This window comes from Oncorhynchus kisutch, linkage group LG11 (assembly GCF_002021735.2).
Source record: "Oncorhynchus kisutch isolate 150728-3 linkage group LG11, Okis_V2, whole genome shotgun sequence".
In the NCBI taxonomy this organism is placed as follows: Eukaryota; Metazoa; Chordata; class Actinopteri; order Salmoniformes; family Salmonidae; genus Oncorhynchus; species Oncorhynchus kisutch.
Window position 1 is genome coordinate 6,080,175 of NC_034184.2, and position 27,718 is coordinate 6,107,892.

Sequence of the window (27,718 nt, forward strand, 5' to 3'; positions counted from 1 at the left end):
GACAAAGGAGATGACTTTAGGAAACAGCAGAGGGAGCAGCCCCCTATCCACATCGACGGGACAGTAGTGGAGAAGGTGGGAAGTTTTTAAGTTCCTTGGCGTACACATCACGGAAAAACTGAAATGGTCCACCCACACAGACAGCGTGGTCTCTTCAACCTCAGAAGGCAGACGAAATTCGGCTTGCCACCAAAAACACTCAAACTTTTACAGATGCACAATTGAGAGCATCCTGTCGGGCTGTATCACCGCCTGGTACGGCAACTGCTCCGCCCTCAACCGCAAGGCTCTCCAGAGGGTAGTGAGGTCTGCACAACGCATCACCGGGGGCAATCTACCTGCCCTCCAGGACACCTACACCACCCGATGTCACAGGAAGGCCAAAAAGATCATCAAGGACAACAACCACCCGAGCCACTGCCTGTTCACCCCGCTATCATCCAGAAGGCGAGGTCAGTACAGGTGCATCAAAGCGGGGACCGAGAGACTGAAAAACAGCTTCTATCTCAAGGCCGTCAGACTGTTAAACAGCCATCACTAACATTAAGGGGCTGCTGCCAACATACTGACTCAACTCTAGCCACTTTAATTATAAAAAATTGGTTGTAATAAATGTATCACTAGCCACTTTAAACAATGCCACTTTATATAATATTACTCATCTCATATGTATATACTGTACTGTATACTATACTCTATACCATCTACTGCATCTTGCCTAAGCTGTTCGGCCATCACTCATTCATATATTTTTATGTACATATTCTTATTAATTCCTTTACACTTGTGTGAAATTGTTAGGTTAGATTATTTGTTAGCTATTACTGCATGGTCGGAACTAGATGCACATGCATTTTGCTACCCTCGCATTAACATCTGCTAACCATGTGTATGTGACAAATTAAATTTGATATGATTTGAGAAGATACTCTGGTTAGATAAGACCACCATCATGCTGTGGGGATGTTTTTCATCGGCAGGGACTGGCAAACTGGTCAGAATTGAAGGAATGATGGATGGTGCTAAATACAGGGAAATTCTTGAGGGAAACCCGTTTCAGTTTCAGTCTTCCAGAGATTTGAGACTGGGATGGAGGTTCACCTTCCAGCAGAACAATTTAAGTCCATGATGTAAGGCAACAAAATAGGAAAAATGCCAAGGGGGGTGAATAATTTCACAAGCCACTGTATATCGGAGGTATGAAGAAAGGTCTAACAAACCTTTATGATGTGACTTGACCTCTAACCTAACGTGTGTGTTTATATCAGAGGGGACAAAAGTAGAAGACAAATGTCCATCTAGTATGGACTTATAAAGTATATCTTATGGGGTCAACATAGGAGAATTTCTCTCCACATTCTTACTCATCTGAGCTGTCACGACCATGCTCCCGATGCATTCATTAAAGCATCACATTATTATTGCCAGGCATTGCCCTCAGTGCTTGGGCACTGTAGATGAGGCATAGTCTATCTGCCCTGACAGGGCGCCAAATGGCTCTGTAATGAACTGAGAACTCAATTGAATCAGTTTTCCTGACCTGCATTGACCAGCTGAACCACTCTGAATTTGTCGTTGGAGAGAGAACTAGCCGGTCATTCCAGTTTGTCTTTGGTCTTAAGTGGGGAGCAGTGGAGTGGCTTACTATTGATCTGAAGAGGCCAGAGTTCTGGCTCCAGTGGTATGATCAGTAAGAGTACAGAAGGCATTTGATCATTGCAGAAGTGACAGACTCCTTTGACCTGCAGGTCTTAAGAATAGGGGATTTCTACTCTTTCATTTCTCTATCCAAGCATCAAGGGGATTTAACATAGAAGGTGTATCTGGATACATTCTGCTGGAGTGTGCAGCCCTGTGCCGATCAGCCATCTGCTAAAAGATGAACAACGATGGATACATCTTAATGGATATGGGGTGGAAAAACCAGTACAAATTGAGTTGAGAAACCCCCACAACACGTTAAAAGCTTCAGATGGCAATACTCCTGCAGGTCTAACAGGGTAATATTGGCCATCAGTGGATGGGTTATTGCTCTGTTCAGACTCATGCTTGGAGGTCAAAGCCAAAATAGGAAACGCTAGTGGACACATTATTCAAACACTGAATGGATTTAGATCTTGCCATTTCATTTAGCTTTGGCCTGCTTGCAGACAAACATGTTAAAAGCATTCCAGTATACCTGCTTTGTCTTCAGAATTCTCTGACTCTTCGGTCTTCTCCTCTGAAGGCGTTTCAGGAGACTCTATGTCAACTTTGACCTCCTCTGACCCCAGACTAAGCGTGGCGTGGCCATTTAGAGTTTCAGGGTTCACTGGGTCCTCTGGTCCTAAGGAAACATTTAACAGTTAGCAGGGGGTGATATGAAGCTATTTGACTATTTTACATCCACTCAGTATACAGTACACACGAGGAATACAAGGAGGCTTCTGGCTTGAGACATTTACGTTTACCATGAGATTAACTCCCTTAAGAACAAAATGTCATTTTTCATCCTTGAAGATTTGAAGTAATGTTAAATTAGAATGTAACAATGTAGGGGGAGGGGGATGTTACTGAGGGCAGCAACAGAGTCCTCTCCTGGGCCTCATTACTCTTGCTCTTCAGTGACTACCAGGAGGACAAACAACTTAGATGGTACTGCAGTTTGGGTTTCTTCCCCATCGTAGCAACAGCTAACATCAGGGAGTTTTCCACTGGTTATAAAAACACAAACTTGTTGATTCAGGTAATTTGTTAGTAGAGGACAGCAGCTCATGTGAGAGTGGTTTTTGGCATGACAATGCCACAGAGGGAAACAGGGGGTTGGGGGAGGGCCTTAAACAAATGCACACTGTTAATTACATTCATTTTCCCACCGTAACTCTCACCTTGATCAGGAATGAGGACTCCTCGTCTTATCAGCTCCTCTCGACTTTGCCTCGTGGAGATTTTCCTCTCCAGAACTATGGACATGAGCAAGGCAGAGTTAATCATTGGCCAGATGTAATTATTCATTTTGTGATCTTTGCAATGACAGGGTAGGATATTACCCAGTGTGTACACACGCACACACACGCACACACACACACACTATATGTACGGCAGGGATGAAATAAAAGTCCAGGAAACATTACACAGAAGAATACAACTAGAACAGACCATGTGACAGATGGACAGCTTAGGGTCATGGAGCCATGATGTAGTAGGGAAAGTAGACCATTAAATATGTAAATTCTGTTAAAAAAAATATATAATAACAGCATTTGTGTTCAAAAGTCGATTATCACACCAAAAGATGAACTTGAGAAGGCCTTCCTACTACTAGCCAGACAGGTATGACACAGACGACAGAATTGGGTTCCAGTAGTATTGTTTTTCTTTAAATAGCTGTCCGACCCAGCTGGCATTCAGACAGGCTTAATCAAATGGTCAAACTATTTGAAGCCAGGTCTAGTATGACATGAATAGCTCAACAAGATTGCATATGATGATCAGATATCACTTCATTTAGTTCTGTGTTACATCATACATAGTACAGAAACAGTGGAGGATGCTTGAGAAATTAAACCCATGATTACACTCACTCCTGTCAAACCTACCCCTAGCCTGCTGATATTATTTTAATCAAGCTTCACATTTTTACATAAATGTCAAATCCACAAGATATACTTTAGTTAGGGTATACACTATGTAGTTTGCCCGGAATGGCAGAGTCACGCAAGATGCAAACCAATAGATTAAAACTTTGCGGGGATGTTAATCATGTGAGGGGATAGCGAATGGCACAAGTTTCATGTCATGTTTGGCATGAAAACATGTGGAATGACAACGATGAAGGAGTTGGCTACAGCATAATACATGAAAACATATGGAATGACAACGATGAAGGAGTTGGCTACAGCATAATACATGAAAACATGTGGAATGACAACGATGAAGGAGTTGGCTACAGCATAATACATGAAAACATGTGGAATGACAACGATGAAGGACTTGGCTACAGCATAATACATGAAAACATGTGGAATGACAACGATGAAGGAGTTGGCTACAGCATAATACATGAAAACATGTGGAATGACAACGATGAAGGAGTTGGCTACAGCATAATACATGAAAACATGTGGAATGACAACGATGAAAGAGTTGGCTACAGCATAATACATGAAAACATGTGGAATGACAACGATGAAGGAGTTGGCTACAGCATAATACATGAAAACATGTGGAATGACAACGATGAAGGAGTTGGCTACAGCATAATACATGAAAACATGTGGAATGACAACGATGAAGGAGTTGGCTACAGCATAATACATGAAAACATGTGGAATGACAACGATGAAGGAGTTGGCTACAGCATAATACATGAAAACATGTGGAATGACAACGATGAAGGAGTTGGCTACAGCATAATACATGAAAATATGTGGAATGACAACGATGAAGGAGTTGGCTACAGCATAATACATGAAAACATGTGGAATGACAACGATGAAGGAGTTGGCTACAGCATAATACATGAAAACATGTGGAATGACAACGATGAAGGAGTTGGCTACAGCATAATACATGAAAACATGTGGAATGACAACGATGAAGGAGTTGGCTACAGCATAATACATGAAAACATGTGGAATGACAACGATGAAGGAGTTGGCTACAGCATAATACATGAAAACATGTGGAATGACAACGATGAAGGAGTTGGCTACAGCATAATACATGAAAACATGTGGAATGACAACGATGAAGGAGTTGGCTACAGCATAATACATGAAAACATGTGGAATGACAACGATGAAAGAGTTGGCTACAGCATAATACATGAAAACATGTGGAATGACAACGATGAAGGAGTTGGCTACAGCATAATACATGAAAACATGTGGAATGACAACGATGAAGGAGTTGGCTACAGCATAATACATGAAAACATGTGGAATGACAACGATGAAGGAGTTGGCTACAGCATAATACATGAAAACATGTGGAATGACAACGATGAAGGAGTTGGCTACAGCATAATACATGAAAACATGTGGAATGACAACGATGAAGGAGTTGGCTACAGCATAATACATGAAAACATGTGGAATGACAACGATGAAGGAGTTGGCTACAGCATAATACATGAAAACATGTGGAATGACAACGATGAAGGAGTTGGCTACAGCATAATACATGAAAACATGTGGAATGACAACGATGAAGGAGTTGGCTACAGCATAATACATGAAAACATGTGGAATGACAACGATGAAGGAGTTGGCTACAGCATAATACATGAAAACATGTGGAATGACAACGATGAAGGAGTTGGCTACAGCATAATACATGAAAACATGTGGAATGACAACGATGAAGGAGTTGGCTACAGCATAATACATGAAAACATGTGGAATGACAACGATGAAGGAGTTGGCTACAGCATAATACATGAAAACATGTGGAATGACAACGATGAAGGAGTTGGCTACAGCATAATACATGAAAACATGTGGAATGACAACGATGAAGGAGTTGGCTACAGCATAATACATGAAAACATGTGGAATGACAACGATGAAGGAGTTGGCTACAGCATAATACATGAAAACATGTGGAATGACAACGATGAAGGAGTTGGCTACAGCATAATACATGAAAACATGTGGAATGACAACGATGAAGGAGTTGGCTACAGCATAATACATGAAAACATGTGGAATGACAACGATGAAGGAGTTGGCTACAGCATAATACATGAAAACATGTGGAATGACAACGATGAAGGAGTTGGCTACAGCATAATACATGAAAACATGTGGAATGACAACGATGAAGGAGTTGGCTACAGCATAATACATGAAAACATGTGGAATGACAATGATGAAGGAGTTGGTTACAGCATAATGAAGCAGTATGTGATGAGGCTACTTCAGACATACATATGGATAGGTCCTGAAACTTGTCGCTGGTTTTCTTCTTGCGCCACTTCCAGGGTTTGAAGATCTTCCCTATAGTGGAGAGCTTCCCCTTCTGCTTCAGTGGAGGATTCTGGGTGCTGCCCACCACAACATCACAGCTGGCCAGAGAACATTTTTCCAGTCCGTCAACTGTGGGAAATCACACAAGAACACCTGATCAGAAAAAATTTACATATTTACTGTTCATTACTATGTGGAACATAAGGCTTCAAGAATCACTGAACACAAAATTAGAAATTGTGGATATTGAACAATGGTATATTCAAGTCAGTACATATCAGTAATAAACTGTACTTTCACTTGACTTTAATTGGACTTTCTAGGCCAATAATTCTGTAAAACGATTATCCCAACTTTGGTGCATTTAGTCATTTCTCCTCTTTGCAAAACTAATTATAATCTCCATAGCAGAGCAAAATAACAGATGAAGTCTTCTGATACAGCGCAGCACTAGGGTAGCAGATTAAGTCTTCTGATACAGCGCAGCACTAGGGTAGCAGATGAAGTCTTCTGATACAGCGCAGCACTAGGGTAGCAGATGAAGTCTTCTGATACAGCGCAGCACTAGGGTAGCAGATGAAGTCTTCTGACACAGCTCTGTACTAGGGTATAAAATGTAGTCTTCTCATACAGCTCTGTACTAGGGTAGAAAATGAAGTCTTCTCATATAGCTCTGTACTAGGGTAGAAAATGAAGTCTTCTCATACAGCTCTGTACTAGGGTAGAAAATAAAGTCTTCTCATACAGCTCTGTACTAGGGTAGAAAATTAAGTATTCTCATACAGCGCTGCACTAGGGTAGAAAATTAAGTCTTCTCATACAGCTCTGTACTAGGGTCGCAGATGAAGTCTTCTCATACAGCTCTGTACCAGGGTAGCAGATGAAGTCTTCTCATACAGCTCTGTACTAGGGTAGAAAATGAAGTCTTCTCATACAGCTCTGTACTAGGGTAGAAAATGAAGTCTTTTAATGCTTCTACACCTGCATTGCTTGCTGTTTGGGGTTTTAGGCTGGGTTTCTGTACAGCACTTTGAGATATCAGCTGATGTACGAAGGGCTATATAAATAAATTTGATTTGATTTGATTTAATACAGCTCTGTACTAGGGTAGAAAATGAAGTCTTCTGATACAGCGCAGCACTAGGGTAGCAGATTAAGTCTTCTGATACAGTGCTGTACTAGGGTAGAAAATGAAGTCTTCTCATACAGCTCTGCACTAGGGTAGCAGATTAAGTCTTCTGATACAGTGCTGTACTAGGGTAGAAAATTAAGTCTTCTCATACAGCGCTGTACTAGGGTAGCAGATTAAGTCTTCTGATACAGCTCTGTACTAGGGTAGAAATGAAGTCTTCTCATACAACTCTGTGCTAGGGTAGAAAATGAAGTCTTCTCATACAGCTTTGTACTAGGGTAGAAATGAAGTCTTCTCATACAGCGCTGCACCAGGGTTTTCACAGTGATTCACTTGCTTAGGGACCAGATTCTTGTCCTTCCCTAATCCTTCCCTTTCCTGTTTCAAAGTAAGAAGCCCGGGAATGGAAACAGACCGGAAACACTGAGGCTGGAGGGGAAAGATAAGGTGTGGCATTTACTCATGCCTCACTTTTCAAGAATAGGGAGGTTCTATGGCCCATGGCTGTTGAACGTTTTAGCTGCACCATTAATTCACACTCTACATACAACACTGCTACCATTGAGGACTGCCACAGAGGACTACTACAGAGGCCTACCACAGAGGACTACTACAGAGGACTACCACAGAGGACTACCACAGAGGACTACCACAGAGTACTACCACAGAGGACTACTACAGAGGACTACTACAGAGGACTATTCCAGAGGACTGCCACAGACACTACCACAGAGGACTGACACAGAGGACTACTACAGAGGCCTACCACAGAGGACTACTACAGAGGACTACCACAGAGGCCTACCACAGAGGACTACTACAGAGGACTACCACAGAGGACTACCACAGAGGACTACTACAGAGGACTATTCCAGAGGACTGCCACAGACACTACCACAGAGGACTGACACAGAGGACTACCATAGAGGACTGCCACAGAGGACGACCACAGAGGACTGCGGAAGATTCTCCACCTACTTCTTCAAAAAGATTAACACCACAAGAAGTGCAATCATCGCCTGTGTAAACTCAGACTATGAGAATTTCCAATCCGGTTTCAGGCCTAACCAATGTAGAGAAACACCTAGGACCGGGACGATACCTGTATCGCGATACATTTTAGTATCGTGGCAAAGGAACAAAACACAAAGCAGATTTAACTTCTCTAGGAAAACAGCCCTAATGTTGGAAACAAACATCATTATCATCCAGAGTCACATTTATTTATTTTCCAAGCTATATCACACAATATTTTACATAAAGCAGGTTTTTAAGGATCAAAATGTTTGGTCTGCTTCATGTTTTCAGTTTTGCCATGGAAAAAATATTGCAGTACTGGTATCGTCCAGGCCATAGAAATTGCCCTCGTCAGCGTGGTAAACAACCTCCTCGTGTCAGCTGACAGCGGACTTCCGAACATCCTCGTCTTCCTTGACCTCAGTGCCGCCTTCAACACGGTTGACCACAGGATCCTCCTGGATCGATTGAAGGAACAGATAGGTCTCGACAGTATCGTCCTACACTGGTTCACCTCCTACCTTTTCAAATGCACACAATATGTTGCCATAGGAAATGACAAGTCAGAACCAACCACGATCACCTGTGGTGTCTCTCAAGGCTTCATCTTAGGCCCGTATTCAAAAATGGATTAAATAAAAAATATTTGTTTGCAAATGTATAAAAAAAACATTTTAAAAATAGCTTATTTACATAAGTATTCAGACCCTTTGATATGAGAGTCGAAGACTCATATCACCCTCATTAGCTTTAAGCACCAGCTGACAGAGCAGCTCACAGATCACTGCATCTGTACATAGCCCATCCAACTACCTCATCCCCATACTGTATTTATTTATTTATCTTGCTCCTTTGCACCCCAGTATGTCTACTTGCACATTCATCTTCTGCACATCTACCATTCCAGTGTTTATTTGCTATATTGTAATTACTTCGCCACCATGACCTATTTATTTCCTTACCTCCCTTATCCTACCTCATTTACACATACTGTATACAGACTTATTTTTTTTACACTGTATTATTGACTGTATGTTTGTTTATTCCATGTGTAACTCTGTGTTGTTGTATGTATCAAAATGCTTTGCTTTATCTTGGCCATGTCGCAGTTGCAAATGAGAACTTCTTCTCAACTAGCCTACCTGGTTAAATAAAGGTGAAATTTAAATTTTAAATTTTAAAAAGCATGGTGTTGAAAGCATCATGCTGTGGGGATGTTGTTCAGCTGCAGGGACTAGGAGACTAGTCGGGATTAAGGGAAAGATGAACGGAGCAAAGTACAGAGAGATCCTTGATGAAAACCTGCTCAAGACCTCAGACTGGGGTGAACGTTCACCTTCCAACAGGACAACAACCCTATGCACACAGTCAAGACAACGCAGGAGTGGCTTCGGGACAAGTCTCTGAATGTCCTTGAGTGGCCCAGCCATAGCCCGGACATGAACCCGATCGAACATCTCTGGAGAGACCTGAAAATAGAAATAGAAACGCCCTCTCCTTCAGAAACACCCTGAAGGAGAGGGAGAAACGCCCTCTCCTTCAGAAACACCCTGAAGGAGAGGGAGAAACGCCCTCTCCTTCAGAAACACCCTGAAGGAGAGGGAGAAACGCCCTCTCCTTCAGAAACACCCTGAAGGAGAGGGAGAAACGCCCTCTCCTTCAGAAACACCCTGAAGGAGAGGGAGAAACGCCCTCTCCTTCAGAAACACCCTGAAGGAGAGAGAGAAACGCCCTCTCCTTCAGAAACACCCTGAAGGAGAGGGAGAAACGCCACCCTAAAGTTTTTTTTCTTTAAATGGTTGAAAGAATAAAGGGGTGTTTGAACACATCGTGGGATAGAATCCCAGACCATCTCGAGAACAATGCAAGCTCAGTTCAATTTAATGTCCAAGTAGCTGTAAATAAGCAGACCTAATGTATATAAAACCGGGGGTCTCTGTCTGATGGAGGGGAAGTGGATGAAGGCCTGTCCAAATAAAGGAAACACACGGGAGGTTCCCATTGACACAGAACAACATGGGAGGTTCCCAATGACACAGCAAAACATGGAAGGTTCCCAATGACACAGCAAAACATGGAAGGTTCCCAATGACACAGCAAAACATGGAAGGTTCCCAATGACACAGCAAAACATGGAAGGTTCCCAATGACACAGCAAAACATGGAAGGTTCCCAATGACACAGCAAAACATGGGAGGTTCCCATTGACACAGCAAAACATGGGAGGTTCCCATTGACACAGCAAAACATGGGAGGTTCTCATTGACACAAAAGAAACAAGACAGTGTAAAATAATGTGCTTGAGAAACAGGAAGTGTCAAAAATTCAAGCCATGGTACTTACAGCACACCAGCGTCTCTCTTATACTTTACACTTATTGCTTGATTTGCTGTTCAGTGCTGTTCATTGTTGTTCAGTGCAAAATTATGATGCCTGTAAGTAAAATGTTCTCAAGTATTCAAAAGCAGAAGGTAGGTTCAAAGGTCGATTTCTGGAGGTGACAATTTGAGCATTAAAAAAGGCCATATAGGTTAACATTATTACCTCAGGAGGTTTGGCTCTCCAAAGATCATGAGACCAGAGGGGAATACAACAAACCAGGATCAATGAGTTAGCCAGCTTACTTACAAAAATATTCAGAAATAACTTTTATTTTTTTAGAAAGATAAGCTTGCAATGGACATGATCTAATTGACTCAACAACCAAAACCACATCTCTATGATTAGCATTCTAAATGAATCAGAATATAAGTGGTTATTTCTGGTTGTTTATCAGAGTTAGCTGGCTAACTCATTGATTCTGCTTTGTTGTATAGCCCTCTAGGGTATCTTATCCCTAACAACATAATTACCAGGAACCTTGTGACAGCCACCTTATGATAGATTTCATTAGTGGTTCTATGCTGTGTGAAGGGTCAGACATGGAGACTAAACAGCACTCCTCCACACCAGTCTGAGAGGAACACACCCACATTCCCTCCCAAGGACACTCCCCCAAGATCTAGTGAGCAGTCGATTCACCTGCCTGTAAACAACCATAGAGATAGTTAGAGGACGCAACATTGTATCCGTCCCATTATGGTGTCTGTGAGAGCATGGGCAGCACCAATGAGGCCATCTTCACTTTGAAGTAATCCATTTTCTTATTCTACTACTTCTATGAGTTGGTAAACAAACTGAAAGGGTGTATACTGCCACCTGGAGTGGGTTGTTTGAACAGGTATAATGCCAAGATTGTTGATTTACTGCCCATTGCAGTTTTGGAATGTTTGCTCATGATTATAATTCATTGTCTGACTGCTGGTGACCTGGATGGACTTATGTGATCCTTCCTTAACCCATAGGAAGTCCCATCCAGTTGACTACTTTAAAATGGTGCCAGGCCTCAATGGCCCTGCTCATGCTAAATCTGGCATTTGGGCACTAGAGTCCTCTATATATCTCTACGTAAACAACCCACTGCTGATCTAGGTTGCTTCCAGATTCCTAGGCTGTAAAATGTGACCTTATTTCTTTCGATATGACTTTACCTTGAACTAAAACATAATTTAGTTCAAGGTAAGGAGGTGAGGAACGGTCACAAGGAAAAGATAAGCAGAAAGATAATGGTATTTCAATTGATCAGATCATCCTTGTTCACTCCGTTCATTCAAAGTCACACACAACCTTAGAGTATACATCTATAGAGTAGAACCTAGTAGTATACATCTACAGAGTACAACTTAGTAGAATATATATTATTTCTTAATTTTTTATTTCACCTTTATTTAACCAGGTAGGCCAGTAGAGAACAAGTTCTCATTTACAACTGTGACCTGGCCAAGATAAAGCAAAGCAGTGCGACAACAACAACAACACAGAGTTACACATAAACAAACGTACAGTCAATAACACAATAGAAAACTCCATGTACAGTGTGTGCAGAGTACAACCTAGTAGTATAGAGCTATAGAGTAGAACCTAATAGTATACCTCTATAGTGTATAACCTAGACATATACAGTGTCTTGCAAAAGTATTCATCCCCTTTGGCGTTTTCCTATTTTGTTGCATTACAACCTGTAATTTAAATAGATTTTTATTTGGATTTCTTATAATGGACATACAGAAAAAGGTCCAAATTGGTGAAGTGAAAGGAAATATTAAAAATGTAAATGAAATGAAAAATTCAAAAAAATCAAAAACAAGTGGTGCATGCATATGTATACAGACCCTTTGCTATAAAGCCCCTAAATGTGATCTGGTGCAACCAATTACATTCAGAAGTCACATAATTAGTTAAATAAAGTCCACTTGTGTGCAATCTAAGTGTCACATGATCTGTCACATGATCTCAGTATTAGAGGTCGACCGATTAATCGGAATGGCCGATTTCATGTTTTCATAACAATCGGTAATCTGCATTTTTGGACACCGATCGTGGCCGATTACATTGCACTTCACGAGGAGACTGCGTGGCAGGCTGACTACCTGTTATGCGAGTGCAGCAAGGAGCCGAGGTAAGGAGCTAGCTAGCATTAAACGCATCTTATAAAAAACAATCAATCTTAACTACACATGGTTGATGATATTACTAGTTTATCTAGCTTGTCCTGCGTTGCATATAATCGATGTGGTGCCTGTTAATTTATCATTGAATCATAGCCTACTTAATCATAGCCAAACGGGTGATTTAACAAGCGCATTCGCAAAAAAATCACTGTCGTTGCACCAATGTTTTCCTAACCATAAACATCAACGCCTTTCTTAAAATCAATACACAGGTATATATTTTTAAACCTGCATATTTAGTTAATATTGCCTGCTAACATGAATTTCTTTTAACTAGGGAAATTGTGTCACTTCTCTTGCGTTCTGTGCAACAGAGTCAGGGTATATGCAGCAGTTTGGGCCACCTGGCTCATTGCGAACTGTGAAAACGATTTCTTCCTAACAAAGACAGCCAACTTCACCAAACGGGGGATGATTTAACAAAAGCGCATATGCGAAAAATGCATAATCATTGCACGAATGTACCTAACCATCAATGACTTTCTTAAAATCAATACACAGAAGTATATATTTTTAAACCTGCATATTTAGTTTAAAGAAATTCATGTTAGCAGGCAATATTAAACTAGGGAAATTGTGTCACGTCTCTTGCATTCATTGCACGCAGAGTCAGGGTATATGCAACAGTTTGGGCCGCCTGGCTCGTTGCGAACTAATTTGCCAGAGTTTTACATAATAATGACATAACATTGAAGATTGTGCAATGTAACAGCAATATTTAGACTTAGGGTTGCCACCTGTTCGATAAAATATGGAACGGTTCCGTATTTCACTGAAAGAATAAACTTTTGTTTTCTAAATGATAGTTTCCGGATTTGACCATATTAATGACCAAAGGCTCATATTTCTGTTTATTATATTAAGTCTATGATTTGATATTTGATAGAGCAGTCTGACTGAGCGGCGGTAGGCTGCAGCAGGCTCGTAAGCATTCAATCAAACTTTACTTTGTTTGCCAGCAGCTCTTAGCAATGCTAGAAGCACAGCGCTGTTTATGACTTCAAGCCTATCAACTCCCGAGATTAGGCTGGCAATACTAAAGTGCCTATTAGATCATATAGTCAAAGGTATATGAAATACAAATGGTATAGAGAGAAATAGTCGACGCGTCATAATTTCTATAATAACTACAACCTAAAACTTCTTAACTGGGAATATTGAAGAACTGGGAATATTGAACCACCAGCTTTCATATGTTCTGAGCAAGGAACTTAAAAGTTAACTTTTTTACATGGCACATATTGCACTTTTACTTTCTTCTCCAACACTGTGTTTTTGCATTATTTAAACCAAATTGAGCATGTTTGATTATTTATTTGAGACTAAATAGATTTTATTTATATTTTATTTTATTTATTATATTAAGTTAAAATAAACGTGTTCATTGTTCATTCAGTATTGTTGTAATTGTCATTATTACAAACAAAAAAATTATATATATAATATATATTTAAAAACAATGGTCGATTTAATCAGTATCGGCTTTTTTTGGTCCTCCAATATTCGGTATCGGCGTTGAAAATAATTGGTCGACCTCTACCTAGGAGTATAGATCTATAGAGTACAACCTAGTAGTATACATCTATAGAGTAGAACCTAGTAGTATAGATCTATAGAGTACAACCTAGTAGTATACATCTATAGAGTAGAACCTAGTAGTATAGATCTATAGAGTAGAACCTAGTAGAATAGATCTATAGTGTAGAACCTACTGGAATACATCTATAGAGTAGAACCTAGTAGTATAGATATATAGAGTAGAACCTAGTAGTATAGATATATATAGAGTAGAACCTAGTAGTATAGATATATAGAGTAGAACCTAGTAGAATAGATCTAGAGTAGAACCGAATATAATACATCTATAGAGTAGAACCTAGTAGAATAGATCTATAGTGTAGAACCTACTGGAATACATCTATAGAGTAGAACCTAGTAGTATAGATATATAGATTAGAACCTAGTAGAATAGATCTATAGAGTAGAACCGAATATAATACATCTATAGAGTAGAACCTAGTAGAATAGATCTATAGAGTAGAACCTAGTAGAATAGATCTATAGAGTAGAACCTAATAGTATAGATCTATAGAGTAGAACCTAGTAGTACAGATCTATAGAGTAGAACCTACTGGAATACATCTATAGAGTAGAACCTAGTAGAATAGATCTATAGAGTAGAACCTACTGGAATACATCTATAGAGTAGAATATGTCTATAGAGCAGAACCTAGTAGAATACATCTATAGAGTAGAACCTACTGGAATACATCTATAGAGTAGAACCTACTGGAATACATCTATAGAGTAGAATATGTCTATAGAGCAGAACCTAGTAGAATACATCTATAGAGTAGAACCTACTGGAATACATCTATAGAGTAGAACCTACTGGAATACATCTATAGAGTACAACCTAGTAGAATACATCTATAGAGTAGAATATATCTATAGAGCAGAACACATCTATAGAACCTAGTAGAATACATCTGGCAGGTAGCCTAGTGGTTAAGAGTGTTGGGTCAATACCTGAAAGGTTGGTGGTTTGAATCACCCAGCTGATAAATCTGTTGATGTGCCCTTGAGCAAGGCACTTAACCCTAGTTGCTCTGGATAAGAGCATCTGATAAATTACAAAAAAAGAATATGTACATAGAGTAGAATCGAAGACAGATGTATTTTATAGGTCTGAATGCTATCATGTCTGCATGACATTTTGAGTGAACAAATGACGGGTAACAAGCTAAATAAATAATCATTATGTCTCAGCCAGTGGTTATATATGGCAAGTGTTTCAATGTGAAGAGAAGTACAGCATGAGTCAAGTGTGATTTCCAACAGCTTGAGCTAACACCTCCATTTCATCTGAGCTTGTTTTAGTCTAACTAGCTTTTGTGACACTGTTCGAGCGCAGGGTTTTGATTTGAGCACGACATAATTGTCCATCATTCTAAGGCTAATGATACCTTGTTATGTCATTGCAATGAAAACAACATTTAAAGCCATCAGACAGCTTTATAGCCCAAATTGTGTTTACACAGGCGACATATCTTTTCCAATTTCTAATCATCTTTCCAACAGAGCTCCAGTTACAAGTTTAAACATCCTACTCATATAAAAACTGATTAGCTATATACAAACAGAAAACTATACAACTATATATATATATATATATATAGCATTGCAGATGGCAGTTACCAAACATTGATACGATAAAAAACAACAACACACAACCATGATAACTAATGATTATTCCCATGAATGACCAGACCAGCAGGGATAACAACTTCTTGCCTGAGGCCTGACATTCAATATTAAAAAGGCCTGAGGTGATGAGCATTGAATAGTGCAGGAACATATCATACACCACTACAGTAGATCAGTTAATATCTTCCTATGAGACTTTGCTCCTCAACTCTGACAAGGAATTTTAAGTGAATGTTAATTTCTGATGCAAATCAAAGTTTTACTAGAAATATATTTTTCTCTAGCATAAGGGAGGGACAAAACAGTAGACAATGAAGTAGTTGTTAATCAGGTCCTACTAATTTCCCAGAATGACACTCAATACTCCAAACAGCTACTAAAAACAACCCCAAACTGTTTGGGGAATTTTGGGTTAAGCCTATAGAAGGACTCATAATGTCCTTCCGCAGTTATCACATGTAGCCTCAATTAATCAAGCTAACAAACAAATAGGAAAGAGGTGTGGCCCATGAGGGGCCAGCTGCACTCCAAACTTCCGATCCCATGGTTTCATTTCCAGATTGATATAAACTAAGAACAATGGGAGCTTTACAGCAGGTTCTTTGTGTGTAATGGCAGGAAAATCTGTAATGCTCACAATTATCACCATTAGACTCTTCAATGGAAAATGGACAGTGGCTTCACTTGTTGCTGCTTAGTGGAGAGTGTTAGAGAGGTTGACTATTAGGAAGAACTGATTTAGGACAGAGCTTTATATCCACATGACACCAAGTCATTAATAATGTTGTTCTCCTAGCACATGGGCATTTCGCTGTCACTACTGTCATGTCACCCTTCTTCCATTCTTAGACAAGCTAACTTAATTGACAGAGGAAACAGTAGCCCTTCTCAATTTTTGTTTGGATTTTCTTGTGAATTAATTGATGATGCTAAACCAACCAAACAATGATTGAGACTGCACTGACAGCACAAACATCTAGGCCATATACAGATAAATGCCCATCTGCTAGGAGAACAACATAATACATGATGTGTCATGTGAATCTGCTAGCACATTCAGTATACAAATCCTAAAATGTGTGCAGCGCTAATCTCTGTTATAGTCCAAGCAGCAGCTTTCATGTTGAGGTGGAGGTCTAACTCACACACAGTATCAAACAACGTACTGCAGGACAACAATAATTCAAACAGCTGCTGGACAGGGGAGAAAATGGTTTAGGGACACACAGATGCAGAAAATAAGTGAATAGTCCTCGGCTCTTACATTGCCCAAGGAGAATGGCTTGGAGCCATAATGAAATGAAAGTCACAGAAAATGGCACCTCAGAATAGCCCCAGCCATACATCAAATCAATCAAATTTTCTTTGTCACATGCGCCGAATACAGCAGGTGGAGACCTTGTCATGAAATGCTAACTTACGACACCTTAACCAACAATGTAGTTCAAGAAAAATAGTTAAGAAAATATTTACAAAATAAAATAAAGTAAAAAATATAATAAAAAGTAACATAATAAAATAACAATAACGAGGAAATATACAGGGGGTACCGGTACCGAGTCAATGTGCAGGGGGTACAGGTTAGTCAATGTCATTGGGGGGGGGGGGTAGAAAATACCTGTATATAGGTAGTATATACCTGCATATACGAGGTATATTCTACCTAGTATATACAGTGCCTTGCAAAAGTATTTACCCCCTTGGTGTTTTTCCTATTTCTATGCATTACAACCTGTAATTTAAATGGATTTTTATTTGGATTTCATATAATGGACATACAGAAAATAGTCCAAATTGGTGAAGTGAAAGAAAATTTAAAAAATGGAAAAGAAATGAAAAAAATTATAAAAAATAAAAAACTGAAAAGTGGTGAGTGCATATGTATTCACCCCCTTTGCTATGAAGCCACTAAATAAGATCTGGGGCAACCAAATACCTCCAGAAGTCACATAATTAGTTAAATAAAGTCCACCTGTGTGCAATCTAAGTGTCACATGATCTGTCACATGATCTCAGTATATATACACCTGTTCTTAAAGCTCCAGAATCTGTCACACCACTAAGCAAGGGACACTATGAAGACCAAGGAGCTCTCCAAACAGGTCAGGGACAAAGTTGTGGAGAAGTACAGATCAGGGTTGGTTATAAAAAAAATACCTGAAACTTTGATCATCCCTCAGAGCACCATTAAATCCATTATTAAAAATTGGAAAGAATATGGCACCACAACAAACCTGCCAAGAGAGAGCTGCACACCAAAACTCACAGGCAAGGAGGGCATTAATCAGAGAGGCAACAAAGAGACCAAAGATAACCCTGAAGAAGCTGCAAAGCTCCACAGCTGAGATTGGAGTATCTGTCCATAGGGCCACTTTAATCCGTACACTCCACAGAGCTGGTCTTTATGGAAGAGTGGACAGAAAAAAATAAGCAAACATGTTTGGTGTTCGCCAAAGGGCATGTGGGAGACTCCCCAAACATATAGAAGAAGGAACTCTGGTCAGTTGAGACTAAAATTGAGCTTTTTGGCCAACAAGGAAAATGCTAGGTCTGGCAAACCCAACACCTCTCATCACCTCTCATCAACCCGAGAACACCGTCACCACAGTGAAGCATGGTGGTGGCAGCATCATGCTGTGGGGATGTTTTTCATCAGCAGGGACTGACAAACTGGTCAGAATTGAAGGAATGATGGATGGCACTAAATGCAGGGAAATTACTGAGGGAAACCTGTTTTAGTCTTCCAGAGATTTTAGACTGGGATGGAGGTTCATCTTCCAGCAGGACAATGACCCTAAGCATAATGCTAAAGCGACACTTGAGTGGTTTAAGAGGAAACATTTAAATGTCTTGGAATGTCCTAGTCAGAGCCCAGACCTCAATCCAATTGAGAATCTGTGGTATGACTTAAAGATTTCTGTACAGAAGTGGGAACCCATCCAACTTGAAGGAGCTGGGGCAGCTTCGCCTTGAAGAATGGCAAAAATTTCCAGTGGCTAGATGTGCCAAGCTTATAGAGACATACCCCAAGAGACTTGCTGCAAAAGGTGGCTCTACAAAGTATTGACTTTGGGGGGGTGAATAGTTATCCACGCTAAAGTTTTCTGTTTTTAGGTCTTATTTCTTGTTTGTTTCACAATAAAAAATATTTGGATCTTCAAAGTGGTAAGCATGTTGTGTAAATCAAATGATACAACCTGGAATTAAAATTGAATTTTGGGGGGGGTTGTAAGGCAACATAATAGGGTAAATGCCAAGGGGGGTGAATACTTTCACTATAGGTCGAGGATGGCAGGAAGCTTGGCCCCAGTGATGTACAGGGCCGTACGCACTACCCTCAGTAGTGCCTTACGGTCGGACGCCAAGCAATTGCCATACCAGGCGGTGATGCAACCTGTCAGGATGCGATAGAATAGATGGTGCAGCTGTAGAACCTTTTGAGAATCTGGCGACCCATGCCAAATATTTTCAGTCTCCTGAGGGGGAAAAGATGTTGTCATGCCCTCTTCATGACTGTTTGGTGTGTTTTGATCATGATAGTTTGGTGATGTGGACACCAAGGAACTTGAAACTCTCGACCCGCTCCACTACATTTGTCTATGGCTGCGTTTACACAGGGAGCCAATTCCGATCTTTTACGATCTAATTGGTCAAAAGAGATTGAAATTGGGCTGTCTGTGTAAATTTCAGCCATAGACAAATGAATGACTGGGACTATACAGAATCCATCTACGATTTGAGATGACTTAAATGTCATCAGTAGTTCTATATCAGCTTCAGCTGTAATGAGACAACAATCAAGACATTTCATTTCAAGAGAAAACAAGAGGCCTATAAGACTTCCAATAAAGGACCAGCATGCCTCAGTCAGGCTGATAATGAATGTTTATGAGGTATCAGGAGAATCAGCCAAAATAAACATCACAGATGGAGTACACAGAAATCATGAATGGTATGAAATTGATACTTCCACAATGCTACGTTAGGAGGGTCAAAACACATGTCCGGTCCTATGTGTTTACCGATGCACTTGCCATACAATTTAGTCAACCCTTTTTGTAAACTCCAGGCTGTGACTCATACTGACGGGATTCTAGTTCTGTGATGACATCATTGGAAAGGAGTCTCATAACCAAAAACACTAATACTGTTTGGGCCTTTCGAAAACAGAATTTCGAGTAGCCAAATAACATATGATGAAACTACACACCAAATCAAAAAGCATTCATTCACATCCATCTGTTTGCGTTAAAAAGATCAGCCATGCTGTTTGCTCACCAGATGTTTTTCCCATTGTCTTTCTTTATGTGCCACGGGCAACAAGAAAAACATTTGGTCAAGGGGAAATAGGGAGAGGTTTCCTCAGTTGAAGCCACTGGGGAGGGTTTATCCAGTCACTGTGGAGGGCTCACACACGTAAAACGCCAAGGTTTTTAAGATCACATGCTATTTGACATATAAGAATTTTCTCACATTTTGTGTAATTGACCAAACATGTGAAAAGCTGACATTGTTATTACGAATAGTGAAAATTATGCACTATGATTCCTTATAGGAGGGAAGAGAACAGGAAGAGAACAGGGAGAGAACAATTTTGTTTAAGAGTACATGCCTTGCAAGGTAAACTCATAACTATAACACCTTAGGTTATGTTTTATATAACTTTTATTTAACTAGGGAGCTCAGTTTAGAACACATTCTTATTTACAATGATGGCCTACCCCGGCCAAACCCTAACCCAGACGATGCTGGGCCAATTGTGCGTCGCCCTATGGGACTCCCAATCACGGCCAGTTGTGATACAGCCTGGAATAGAACCAAGGCGCCTCTAGCACTGAGATGCAGTGCCTTAGACCGCTGCGCCACTCGGGAGCCCCAATGTGAGCCCCAATGTGGCTGCACTATAAGCTTATTTAGGCCCTGGAGAATTGAAAAGTCAGGCCTGCATGAACTTGTTAGTAATGTTATTGTTAAACGTTCAATGCAGCCGTTATTATCTCAATATCAAATCATTTCTGGGTAACAATTAAGTACCTTACTGAGATTCAATACCATAGTACCCTCAAAGCTCATCTCATCAAGCTGGAGAACCTGGGTCCCTGTGCAATTGGGTCCTAGACTTTGACGGGCTGCCCCCCAGGTGGTGAAGGTAGGAAACAACATCTCCACTTCGCTGACCCTCAACACTGGGGCCCCACAAGGGTGCGTGCTCAGCCCCCTCCTGTACTCCCTGTTCACCCACAACTGCGTGGCCATGCACGACTCCAACTCAATCATCAAGTATGCAGACGACACAAGAGTAGTGGGGTTGGTTACCAACAACGACGAGACAGCCTACACGGAGGAGGTGAGGGCACTTGGAGTGTGGTGTCAGGAAAACAACCTCTCACTCAACGTCTTCAAAACAGAGATGATCGTGGACTTCAGGAAGCAGAAGAGGGAGCTACCCCTTATCCACATCGAAGGGACAGCACTGGATAAGGTGGAAAGTTGTAAGTTCCTTGGCGTACACATCACAGATAAACTGAAATGGTCCACCCACACAGACAGTGTGGTGAAGAAGGCACAACAGCGCCTCTTTAACCTCAGGAGGCATACATATAAAAACACAGGGAAATCACATTTCTGACTGCACTGGGCCTTTAAGTAAGCTTTGTGGTTGGTATGGTACAGAAGTTGCATCCTGATCCTGATCCACCCTGTTGAACATCTCCCACTGCATTAACTGTGCCATTATGGACCATTATTCAACACCACTCATATACTAACTTTGACATCAATACAGCAATGTCTGTTTGCTTGGGCATGTGTGAGCAACTGGGTATTGAACCCAGGTTGTCTGCAAGACTACTGCGTTAGCCCACTGAGCTAAAGCCGTAAGGCATAAGCTCTTAGGGCTCAGTCAAGGTTAGGTTACTTATTGTGTAGGCTATCTTGTTCACCAAACATATATGTCCCTACTCTCTTTTGAAAAGAAAACAGATGTGCTGATCAGTATCTCTTCCATTGAAGATGTAGTTGATAGCGCTATAGCCCAGGGGTGGACAAACTTTTTGGCTCAAAGGGCCACATCGGATTGTGAAATTCAACTGAAGGCCACATTTTTTGGGGTGACCAATTATTTGTTAAAATCAGTTTGCAGGGGCCTCCCGAGTGGCGCAGCGGTCAAAGGCATTGCAAGGCAGTGCTTGAGGTGTCACTACAGACCTGGGTTCGATTATACCTTTTTTTTATGTCTCGCGGTACAGATTGAAGTGCAAAACATTGATTGTTTGTTCAATAGTGAACTGTTATTGCGCCATAAAAAAAATCGAGTACAACACGTACGTCCCCTGATCCAGAGCTGTGTTGTACTCGATTTTTTACGGGTTAGGGTTAGTTCACTATTGAACAAACAATCAATATTTTGCATGTCTTCCGGTTTGCATTGTCATTTAGTTGTGTCTATATTTAACAGGGTTCAAATATGAGTAATTGTTGAGTCCATCACTGATGGCCATAACGTAACCGTTAGTGATACAAAGTATTCGATTCTTGTCAAAGTAAATGTTACTTTCGTTTCGCCTCCAGCAGCTTGTTACATGTCCATGCATTCAGAATCAGCTGCAATGATGTAGCTGCATATGCACGAGCACATTGGAGTGATGGGAAATAAGACAGATATTTTTTCCGGCAAACCAACTCAAACTTGTTGAAAAGCTACATTTCGATAAGTAAAGTAAAAGTAAAAATATATATATATATATATATATATGTGAAAATTGTCAGACATCGACTTCCTAAACAATTAGATAGCGGTACGCGCTTGAACGAGGAAAGTAGACTCACCACCGCTCGCATTTTGAGACAAGGTAGAGACAGACGTCTGGCCCATTCTGTCTTCAATTGACCGAAAAAGCAACAATCACGCGCTCCCCGAGGAACTTTTTTTTTCACCACAAAATCGTAGCCATCGCCTAATCCTAAAGTTCATTTCACCTACTTCAGGCAGTGGACAATTGTTGGGATAAAACTCTTGAAAAAACCGCTGGGTCTCAAAACCACTGATTCAGCTCAAGAATGCCTGTCATTCCTTTATGCAGATTAGTCTACTACCCGTCAGAGGTAGAGGGGAGGCAGTCTCTGTAGCCTACCTCCCCAACAGCCTACAACTGAGATGTAGATACCAGGATTTCATCCATACAGTATAGAGACATTTTTCGAACACACAGTTACTGACACCACAATATCATTCCAGTGTTCAAAATCTTGAAATTCATGGCAGTTTGATGTTTGCAAACATCAATTTCTAAAATCCAAATAATCATGGCATAGTTTTAGTAACTTAGTAATACATATAAAATCAACACAAATCTTCAAACAGGTCTTTGAAAACTGAATAGAAAGTTAGTTTAATACTATATTTGGGCAATGGAAATCTTAAATCTACATATTATGGCTACCTGCAAAACTTTCTTACACTGTTACAGTCATCTGAATTGTTCCTCTTAGGCTACCGTTTCCTGAGAAGAAGAACAAAGCCCTGAGTGAGCTATATGGTCAGTGGGTGGGAACCTCTCAGGAAGGCTCTCCAATTCCCGCCCAGAGCTGACGGAAACCAGCCCTCTCCTGCCTCCAGACCCTCCCTGAGCATTGTGTCACAGGCAGCTACACTGTGAACGCCTCACCATAACCCATCTCCTCGTCCTCCCACCTCCTAAACCTTCCTCCTAAACCGTGTACAGTATCTCTGTTATTACAGCACACAAAGGCAGCACTGTACAATGAGTATATGCTGTTACTTTGGCCCTAAATGCTACTACTAAACTAAAAGATCACCACCCCGAGCTTGTTCACACCACTTAAAAATACACCAAATATGGCTGGCTCTATTTCCTTTCGAGGCATGAGGCTCAACCCCTGAGTGGACCTCTGTTGCAGTGAGCTCCAGCTTTTGACATGGGCGATACCATTCTGATGTGATAGTACTCGCAGGGGCCCTATGGCAGGGCCTCAGCTGACACTCTAGCTGTGTGATGTGTGTTATCAGGAGATAAAATACTTTCACATACCAAAACATGGATATACTAAACCATCCAGCACTGTCACACACACTGATTACAGCCTACACGTTGAGTAAGAGCATTGCCATTGTACATATAGGGAAACTGTGATTGTAGATACATTGTAATGTGCAAATAACTATTGTAATGTTGATAAGAGGGATCATTATAATCATGATTAATGACATGAATGTATGTACACAGTAGGGTCTATGGTGAGTTGATAGATACAGAGTATCTGATAGAGGTTGTACAAATCCATTGACCTTTGCAGACTGTTTGGTTTAGGTGCAAGGCTGACATCTACTGTTCAATGTAAATTCTGTCAACAAGGATATTCTAGAAACCATGCCATCAATCAATTTAACAGCAAAAAGGTATGGACAAATCTTTAAGTAAAAGGCAAAATCTTTAAGAAAAATCTTACCAAAATGTCCCAAAGTACATAGAGAAACATAACATTAGCCTTATATTATCAAACACGAATCAAGGCTCATACATGCTTCTAACAAGAAAAGCATTGCCAGTCAGCTTTAAGTAAAGTGGCACATTGCTCTTGAGATGAAAGCCTGCCGTGGCATAGGGAGGAAATCACTAACGACTATAACCAAAGTGCAGTCTAAGTGCATATGGCAGACTAGATCCTCTACCACTCAACCTCTCCACAAGAACCCAAATACAACCCTATGAATCTATCAATGCTAATACACTGATCCCCCAGACAGCCTCACCACTACTTATCCTCTGTGCCTTCCGTCAGTTCCTTAATGTATTGATAGGAGATGTTGGCAACACATAGCCTACTTTTACAAATCACTAGGTAAATACTTTAAATACTAGGTTATAATCCGTACAAAAAGTATATTGTTTCAATACGTGAAAGGTAGTTCTGTATGGCCTAATCACTATTCTATGCTAGTATCAATTACTACTCAGTATAATCCTAGTTATTCATTATGAAGAAGGCCCAGTAGTAGGAAGGGAAATGGATAATAGACATACAGTAGCAGTCAAAGGTTTGGACACACCTACTCATTCCAGGGTTTTTCTTTAGTTTTACTATTTTCTAAATTGCAGAATAATAGTGAAGACATTAAAACCATGAAATAACGCATACGGAATCATGTAGTAACCGAAAAAGTGTTAAACAAATCAAAATATATTTTAGATTGAGATTCTTCACAGTAGCCACTCTTCGCCTTGATGACAGCTTTGCACACTCTTTGGATTCTCTCAAACAACTTCATGAGGTAGTCACCTGGAATGCATTTCAATTAACACATGTGTCTTGTTAAAAGTTAATTTGTGGAATTTATTTTTTCTTAATGCGTTTGAGCCAATCAGTTGTGTTGTGACAAGGTAGGGGTGGTATCTAGAAGATAGCTCTATTTGGTAAAAGAACAAGTCCATTTATGTCAAGAACAACTCAAATAAGCAAAGAGAAATGAAGGCCATCATTACTTTAAGACATGAAGGTCAGTCAATACAGAACATTTCAAAAACCTTGCAGACAGTGCCGTCGCAAAAACCATCAAGCGCTATGATGAAACTGGCTCTCATGAGGACTGCCACAGGATAGGAAGACCCAGAGTTACATCTGCTGCAGAGGATACATTCATTAGAGTTACCATTCTCAGAAATTTCAGCCCAAATAAATGCTTCACAGAGTTCAAGTAACAGACATATCTCAACATCAACTGTTCAGAGGAGACTGTGTGAATCAGGCCTTCATGGTCGAATTGCTGCAAAGAAACCACTACTAAAGGACACCAGTAAGAAGAAGAGACTTGTTTGGACCAAGAAACACGAGCAATGGACATTCATTCAGTGGAAATCTGTCTTTTGGTCTGATGAATCCAAATTTGAGATTTTTCCAACCCCTGTGTCTTTGTGAGATGCAGAGTAGGTGAACAGAGGATCTCCGCATGTGTGGTTCCAACCGTGAAGCATGGAGGAGGAGTTGTGATGTTGTGGGGGTGTTTTGCTGGTGACACTGTCTGTGATTTATTTAGAATTGAAGGCACACTTAACCAGCATGGCTACCACAGCATTCTGCAGTATACACCATCCCATCTGGTTAGCGCTTAGTGGGACTATCATTTATTTCTCAACAGGACAATGACCCAAAACACACCTCCAGGGTGTGTAAGAGATATTTGACCAAGAAGGAGAGTGATGGAGTGCTGCATCAGATGACCTGGCCTTCACAATCAACCGACCTCAACCCAATTGAAATGGTTTGGGATGAGTTGAAGCTGGTTGAGAAAATGCCAAGAGTGTGGAAAGCTGTCATCAAGGCAAAGGGTGGCTACTTTGAAGTATCTCAAATCTGAAATATATTTGTTTAACACTTTTTTGGTTACTACATGATTCCATATGTGTTATTTCATAGTGTTGATGTCTTCAATATTATTCTACAATGTAGAAAATAGTAAAAATAAAGAAAAACTCTGAGTAGGCGTGTCCACACTTTTGACTGGTACTGTATGTCTTTACAATGTTACAGTATACCCCACTCATTGACTAATGGATATATGTATTTATGTTATTACAGTATACCCCACTCATTGACTAATGGATATATGTATTTATGTTATTACAGTATACCCCACTCATTGACTAATGGATATATGTATTTATGTTATTACAGTATACCCCACTCATTGACTAATGGATATATGTATTTGTGTTATTACAGTATACCCCACTCATTGACTAATGGATATATGTATTTATGTTATTACAGTATACCTCACTCATTGACTAATGGATATATGTATTTATGTTATTACAGTATACCCCACTCATTGACTAATGGATATATGTATTTATGTTATTACAGTATACCCCACTCATTGACTAATGGATATATGTCTCTATGTTATTACAGTATACCCCACTCATTGACTAATGGATATATGTATTTATGTTATTACAGTATACCCCACTCATTGACTAATGGATATATGTATTTATGTTATTACAGTATACCCCACTCATTGACTAATGGATATATGTATTTGTGTTATTACAGTATACCCCACTCATTGACTAATGGATATATGTATTTATGTTATTACAGTATACCTCACTCATTGACTAATGGATATATGTATTTATGTTATTACAGTATACCCCACTCATTGACTAATGGATATATGTATTTATGTTATTACAGTATACCCCACTCATTGACTAATGGATATATGTCTCTATGTTATTACAGTATACCCCACTCATTGACTAATGGATATATGTATTTATGTTATTACAGTATACCTCACTCATTGACTAATGGATATATGTATTTATGTTATTACAGTATACCCCACTCATTGACTAATGGATATATGTATTTATGTTATTACAGTATACCCCACTCATTGACTAATGGATATATGTATTTATGTTATTACAGTATACCCCACTCATTGACTAATGGATATATGTATTTATGTTATTACAGTATACCCCACTCATTGACTAATGGATATATGTATTTATGTTATTACAGTATACCCCACTCATTGACTAATGGATATATGTATTTATGTTATTACAGTATACCCCACTCATTGACTAATGGATATATGTATTTATGTTATTACAGTATACCCCACTCATTGACTAATGGATATATGTATTTATGTTATTACAGTATACCCCACTCATTGACTAATGGATATATGTATTTATGTTATTACAGTATACCCCACTCATTGACTAATGGATATATGTATTTATGTTATTACATTATACCCCACTCATTGACTAATGGATATATGTATTTATGTTATTACAGTATACCCCACTCATTGACTA

At 40.0% G+C, this 27,718-nt stretch overlaps 1 protein-coding gene across 7 annotated transcripts in view; it reads right to left on the reverse strand.

The window, feature by feature from the left end:
• The window catches only part of LOC109875870 (phosphatase and actin regulator 2-like), a 78,924-nt gene that overhangs the window by 20,002 nt on the left and 31,204 nt on the right, over positions 1-27,718 (reverse strand). For 5 of the 7 annotated variants that reach the window (XM_031835212.1, XM_031835207.1, XM_031835211.1 and 2 more), the window contains exons 2-4: positions 5,910-6,077; positions 2,868-2,942; positions 2,180-2,326 (exon numbers count right to left, since the gene is read on the reverse strand). In XM_031835212.1, coding sequence (XP_031691072.1) covers positions 2,180-2,326; positions 2,868-2,942; positions 5,910-6,077 — 390 coding nt within the window. Of the gene's footprint in view, positions 1-2,179; positions 2,327-2,867; positions 2,943-5,909; positions 6,078-22,682; positions 22,933-27,718 lie in introns of those variants that run through there. The other 2 variants (XM_020468304.2, XM_031835210.1) reach the window with 2 other exon arrangements.